This window comes from Mesitornis unicolor, unplaced genomic scaffold (genome assembly GCF_000695765.1).
Source record: "Mesitornis unicolor isolate BGI_N332 unplaced genomic scaffold, ASM69576v1 scaffold4654, whole genome shotgun sequence".
NCBI classification, from domain to species: Eukaryota; Metazoa; Chordata; class Aves; order Mesitornithiformes; family Mesitornithidae; genus Mesitornis; species Mesitornis unicolor.
Genome location: NW_010177884.1, coordinates 10,261 through 16,836, shown reverse-complemented (window position 1 = coordinate 16,836; position 6,576 = coordinate 10,261). Strand labels below are relative to the sequence as shown.

General features: G+C 47.9%; 1 protein-coding gene across 1 annotated transcript; it reads left to right on the top strand.

Annotated features, from left to right (window-relative positions):
• The first annotated feature begins 273 nt into the window (after positions 1–273).
• On the top strand, positions 274–4,010 carry TAF8 (TAF8 RNA polymerase II, TATA box binding protein (TBP)-associated factor, 43kDa). The gene is made up of 7 exons (XM_010182253.1): positions 274–440; positions 913–1,011; positions 1,299–1,361; positions 1,772–1,896; positions 2,213–2,360; positions 3,312–3,454; positions 3,867–4,010. The coding sequence occupies exons 1-7, from the start codon at positions 428–430 to the stop codon at positions 4,008–4,010; spliced, it is 735 nt and encodes a 244-aa protein (XP_010180555.1). The 5' UTR covers positions 274–427.
• The last annotated feature ends 2,566 nt before the right edge of the window (positions 4,011–6,576 follow it).

Sequence of the window (6,576 nt, the reverse complement as noted above, 5' to 3'; positions counted from 1 at the left end):
GGGTGGCCGAGGGGCGGCTTTTTTAAAGGGGCCGCGCCCTAAAGGGAGATCTGCGTTGGTTGGTGTCTGCAGCACCTGCAGTGCCTAAATATATGTATATATAGCTATATATATGTATGTATGTGCACTTACGTGTGTGTGCTTGTGTGCAGTGGGGTACAGTCAGGGCCAGCCCCTGTCCTTCGCACGCAGGCAGCCCTGTGGTGTGTCACAGAGCTGGGGTCTGCAGGAGGCTCCATTTCTCTGACCTCAGGATTTAGGGTGGGGGGCTCTGTGTCCGCAGAGGTCGGGCAGCAAGCATGCAACCACGCCTGCCGATAACTACTACCTGGCTCGGAGGAGGACGCTGCAAGTGGTGGTCAGCTCCCTGCTCACCGAAGCTGGCTTCGAGAGCGCCGAAAAGGCCGCGGTGGAGACGCTGACAGAGATGTTACAGAGCTGTGAGTGTCCAGCTTTGTGAGTGTCCAGCAAAGTCCCACTGGTCCCCTGAAGTTTCTCGTTTCTCTGTTTTCAAATTGGCCTTCAAGCTTTCATTCTTTGTGGGATTTTTTCTGTAGCAGTGCCTGTTTGGCAGCTCTGCTCCTATTTTTCTGAGTGATGTGCCTAGGATCGCAGGTTACATTTTTCTGAAATCAAAATATGACGAGGCTTTGTATTTTTTCACGTGTGTGATGCAGATTTGCCTTTTGCATTTGTGGAAAACGTCTGACTTTGATCTTTAGTGCCTGTGTACTTTGCACGTGCCTTAATTTTAAATACGCAGGCTGTAAGACACTGGATTCCAGGAGCTGTTTTTCATTCCTTGCTAAATTTGCGAAAAATTCACTTCTCTGAAGCTAGGGTTGAACTTAAACAAATGTGTGCTCACTATCTGAATCAAATATATGGTGCTGGGGTTGTTTTCCCCCCCAGATATTTCTGAAATGGGCAGGAGTGCGAAGTCCTACTGTGAACACACCGCCAGAACGCAGCCGACGCTCTCTGATATCGTGGTTACTCTGGTGGAAATGGGTGAGTAGTTGACTGGTCCCTCTGATTCCAGCTGCCTGCATTGCAGAAGATCTGGGGGTGCTGCCTTGGTAGGAAAATCTGTTCCCCATGTTTGTGGTGCTTGTGTGGTGCCCACAGTTCTGGGACTCAGATATTGCCGCTTCGAATCCGGTATCAATATACAGAGTGTGTGATTTTCTTTTTCATGTCATTTGGAACCCTTGGGAAAATGCTGGAGAAGCCTAAGAGAAGGATTTTGGACAGGATAAACTCTTGGTGTGATTTCTGTTTCCTCTTTTGTATTCCAGGGTTCAATGTTGAAACGCTTCCTGCATATGCCAAGCGCTCCCAGAGGATGGTCATCACTGCCCGTATGTGGGAAATCCTCTCTCTTCTTCTGCAGGAAACTGGAAATAATTGAATATTCCTATGTGCTGGCTTGCAGAGCTCCTGCTTTGCTGCTGGATGATGCAGTCCAGTGCTCCTGGCTGCACAGAGTGTGTTAAGGCTCCTGTAGCCACTGTAGTAGGTGCAGGAAGGTCCCCTCTGCTTTTGCTTCAGTGTCCTCATTGCACAGGAGAATCCTCAAGATGGTTTTGTTCTCCCTGTGTAGGAGAAAGGGGTCACGTAATCTGTTCCCTTTTGGGATGCCAAACACAACCTGAACCTATTGCTCGTGGGGCGTGCTCTGTGCTTTTTGTAGGACCTGGGGCCGTGGGTCACAGCTCGGTACAAATTAGCACTTTATGCCTAACTTTTGTGTGTTTGTTTTGAACTGCAGCTCCTGTGACAAACCAGCCCGTGACTCCCAAAGCCCTGACAGCCGGGCAGAACAAGCCACATCCATCCCACATTCCTGGCCATTTCCCTGAGTTTCCAGATCCTCACACTTACATTAAGACACCAGTGAGTGAAAAATAAAACTTCTGTGCCATTTGGGGTCTGTCTGAAGTCAGTGACACCAGGAGTTGGGCTATAAATATTTTTACTGCTGGTTCTGTGTACCCAAACCATCCTTTCTCCTGGCTTAAGGTGTTGCTTGTTTGTGGGTTGTCCTTGCTGTAGATTTCTGGCTGGTTGACATCTGTAGCTCTCTGAAAATCTGTGCATGTTGAGGGTCAATGCCTGCCCGCAGCCTCTGCATCCTGGTGGTGGGTTGAGCTTCAGCTGCCTGCGTTGTGTCCGCTGACGGTGTCATTTCTTTTCCCTCCCCGCTCCACAGACGTACCGGGAGCCGGTGTCCGATTATCAAGTCCTGCGGGAAAAGGCAGCATCTCAACGGCGCGATGTAGAGAGAGCTCTCACCCGGTTCATGGCTAAGACGGGAGAAACACAGAGTCTCTTCAAAGACGATGTTAGCACCTTCCCACGTGAGTTATCCAGTTACTTTGTGCTGTAAATGAGAGCTGTCTGACTCAGTGCATGCTCCAGTAGAGATCCTGCTGCTGCTGGAGCACTGAAGGATCACAGAATCACAGAATATGAGGAGTTGGAAGAGACCTGGAAAGCTCCCCCAGTGCAACCCCTGCCAGAGCAGGATCACCAGAGCAGTCACACAGGAACACGGCCAGGGCTTTGGGTGTCTCCACACAAGGAGACTCCACAACCTCTCTGGGCAGCCTGGGCCATGCTCCATAACCCTCACACTGACAAAGTTTGGCCTCATCTTCAGCTTGAACCTCCTGTGCTCCAGCTTGGGACCATTGCCCCTTGTCCTGGCATTGGACATCCCAGAGCAGAGCCTGGCTCCTTCCTCCTGACACTGCCCTCTCCAAATTGATAAACATTTTACAAATTTATAAACAAATTTATAAACAACATCACATTGGGTTTGCCCTTGTGAGGCACTGGAAGGCTGGGAAGTGAGGAATTTCCTATTTAAAATGAGGATGAAAAACAGAATCAAAGCCAAATGGTGGGATTTCACCCTCACCAAAGGCTGGCTTGCTTCTGCTGCCTTGGTTGATGGGTGCTAAAGTCAAAGCTCGTCCCAGTCCTGTTTCTGACCCTCTGTAACTTCTCAACAGGTAACAGCTTCTCTCTTGCATTTTTGTGGATTTTTTTTATGTTAGTGTAATGCTGTGTCCTCAGCTGGAAATGTAAAAGGGCCTCAGAAAATAGGAATTTGGAGACTGCAATTCTAGGGACAGCACATTTCATTCCTGATCCCTGGGAGCAGCAGGAAACGTGTGTGTGTGTTTAAAACCAGAGCCGGTGAAAGTGTTTGGTCTCTAAGTAACTGGTTGGCTTTGTGCTTCGTAATCTCCAAGCTGAGGAGTCTTTTCCCAGCTCGCTGACTGTGTTCCTTTCCCCAAACCTAGTGATTGCTGCCAGGCCTTTCACCGTGCCCTACCTGACAGCTCTTCTCCCCTCGGAGCTGGAAATGCAGCAAATGGAGGAAACGGATTCGTCTGAGCAAGACGAGCAGACAGACACCGAGAACCTCCCCCTGCACATGAGCACGGTGCGTCCAGCCTGAGAGATCGAGGTCTCTTGGGCCTGACTTTCTTACACGTGTGAAAGCTGATCTTTGCCTGTCGTCCTTGCAGCTGGGCAGAGTGGGTGGAGAAGGGCAGGGGGTTGTGTTTTACTAGGTGGAAATTGCTAAATGCTGTCATGGTTCTTGAACCTTCTGCAGGGTGTGATGCAAAATGTGGTTGGATCATGAGCTTTCAGTGCAACCTTCCTTTCAGTGTCCTAGGATCCCACAAAGGGGATCTATTTGTGTTAGAAATCATGAGTCCTCACCTTTAATGCAGCTCCTGTTTGTCTTGGCTCCTGATTATCTGTTTTGCCCATAGGCTATGTGGTAGGAACTTCTAAGCCTTGTTTAGCCTAACGTTGCTTGTTTATGCCTTTGTTTTTTATGGTGGCAGGATGACTCAGGGCCTGAAAAGGAGAATGCTTCAGTGCTACAGCAGAACACCTCCCTGTCGGGCAGTCGCAACGGGGAGGAAAATGTGATAGACAATCCCTACCTCCGGCCAGTGAAAAAGCCCAAGATCCGCAGAAAGAAATGAGGTGCAGCCAGCTGGCTGCTCAGAGAAACAGAAACTGGGGTTCACCTCCACTGCTGTGAGCGAGAGGCACGGAGCAAGCCAGGAGAGGCAATCGTCTGAGCGGCAGGAGCAGAAGAGTGATCTCTGTCCGCCCGGTGAACTGCGCTCTCATCCCAGTTTGCAACGCTCCCTCTTTCCCCTCTGCTCTCCTGCTGCCTTGGAACAGTCGATGGGCGATTGCCGTCAAAGCGTTGAAGGGCACCGGGTTACAGACGGGAATTGTCTCGTTTACTTTAGCTTGTTCTCGCTGTCGGCAGCATTTGCTCTCTGAAGAGAAGGGGGACACAAAGGTTCTCGCTGCTCAGTGCTTCCCAGCACGCTCTGCAGAATACAAAGGCGTAATTCGTCAGGCAGGCTAGAACAGAAACTCCTGCAATCAACCTTGGTTGGCCTTAGAGTCTAAGGAGCGTGTATTACCAGAGAGAAAAATCCCAGAGAGGTTTCTTTCTTTGGATTCTTGGCAGGTAAAAGCAAACAGACTTTTCTTTTCTAAACTCAAGGCGTCTGATTTGTTGCTGAGAGAGTGAAGTGTAAATACAGAGCTAAGATGGCATTTTATCCTCGCTATTCTGACTGCAGCTGCACTTCAAACTTAAAAGTGCTTAAGTGTGGTGTTTACCCTGTTCTGCTTTGAGATGATTTTTTAGCAGTGTGAATGGCAAGATTTAACAGCTGCTCCGGGCTATTTCTCAGTTCTATTGTTGGTTTCAACACAGCCCAACTCCTTTGAGAGTTCACGCCTTCACCAGCTGTTTGGCAAGATGCTGTGCTGACAAACCTGGAGTATGGAATAAAGCTGTATTGGTTGCAGTCCGCGAGGCCACGCTATTGCTCACACTTTTATTTTGTCCATTCTCAAATGCAGGTTTTTATCAACAGAAGTTGCTCTTTTTTTTCCCCCTTTATTTCCCCAGAGCAGAAGATTTTATTTCAGCAGCTGGTGATGGGAGTCTTGTAATTGCTGTCTGATTCTGGAGGGCTCTGCTTTAATTTTTGTTCAGTCTTTACTTAGGCAAAATACAGGTTAAATTTCCTTGACAAAAGACTCCTGTAGTTTGGTCCAGCATCTCTTCTGGATGAAAATACAGGTTTCCTAGAGTAGCAGCTGAATGCAAGAAGTCTGTTGCAGTTACCAGGAGATCAGGGTTACGTGTGTCCATGTTCACCTCTGTTTAGTTAAGATATCCTCAGAGGGAGGAGGAAGAGAAAAAGGAGTCGTTGCTTCAGTGAGGATGGATGGGGCTGTTCCTTAACCTCCCTTAGGTGTCCCTAAACAATCTGAAATGACATCAATAGCAAAAAAGTCCTGCACGTGCCATTGTCACTTCTGCTGGTGCCTTCGTTGTACAGAATAACAGATGTACAGAGACATTGTCTATGGGTGTATATATAAAAATTTCTATCTTTTTTTACTTGGAGTAAGCATTTTTCATAAAGAGAAAATCCCTCGCTGGGTAGGGGAAAAAATGTAGAATGAAAACAGTAATTTTTATGTTCGTAATAAAAGAAATTTTATCTCCTACAAGCAAAACTGGCTGAGTCCTTCAAGTTTCAGGAGTGGAAAAGCACCTGAATGGAGCCTGAGCGTGTGTTCACTGGGGTCTGCATCTCTTCCATTCTCCGCAGCAACACTTGGTAGCTGAGAAGGTTGGGAGTTTTCCAAGAAAACCTTTGGTTCATTAGAAATGTATTCTGTGAGGCCAAAGTGCCTTTTGCAGAAGCTTTAGCAGAAGGTTTCTCCAGTACAGGCGGAACATGTGGCTGAGGACTGCAGAACCATAGGCACCGCTTACTTTCTTTTCCATCTTCTCTTACACATGTATTTTTAATTCTGATTGGAAAACCAGGACAGATGGAGGTGAATTATGCAGCATCAGCCATGAATACAAAGGTGAAGCCTTAAGCAGGCGTAAACACCAGGTCTTAGGACAGTACAATTTCCAGTGAGTCATATCCTATCCTTGAAGAGATTGCACCAAAAGGGGCAACTGAAAGAGCAAACACATCCCTTGCTCACAGCTGCAGCTACAAAGCAGGCTCTTGTGGTTGGGAGGGAAGGGGCCTCCGTCCCTAGAAAAGACTGGTGGTGAGCAGCTGCTGTTGTGTGTATGTGAGAGCACTCAAAGACTGAAAGTGGGAAATTGGAAGGATGCGTTTTGGTTTGAGAGCTGCAGTTGGGCTACAGGTGAAAATTGCTACAGAAACAGCTAAACAGACCCAGCAAATTTGAAAGCCTGCGTTGTGACTGGTAGTTATACTGAGAATGAATGATGCCTGCTCTTAGTTTTCCCCTGAGATTGAAACAAGCTTGCGATCAGACCGGTTAAGTCTGTGCGTGAAGGTTTGTAAACATTTCTCGAAATCCCTAGGGTCTGAGTTGTGCATTACAGAAACAGCTCATGACGAATGCCAGCACCTTTCTGTTTCACACTCAGTTTATTTTTGTGGCCTGCTTCTTAATTGGCAGCGTGTTGCTTGAGAACATCTGCAAATGTCCATCTCGCAGGCCGTCTGCTCTAACCTGTCC

Excerpts from the sequence above, each read along its gene's own strand:
- TAF8 (XM_010182253.1), top strand. Across the intron at positions 1,012-1,298 it reads GGTTACTCTGGTGGAAATGG|GGTTCAATGTTGAAACGCTT; the intron begins GTGAGTAGTTGA and ends TTTGTATTCCAG. Across the intron at positions 1,362-1,771 it reads GAGGATGGTCATCACTGCCC|CTCCTGTGACAAACCAGCCC; the intron begins GTATGTGGGAAA and ends TTTGAACTGCAG.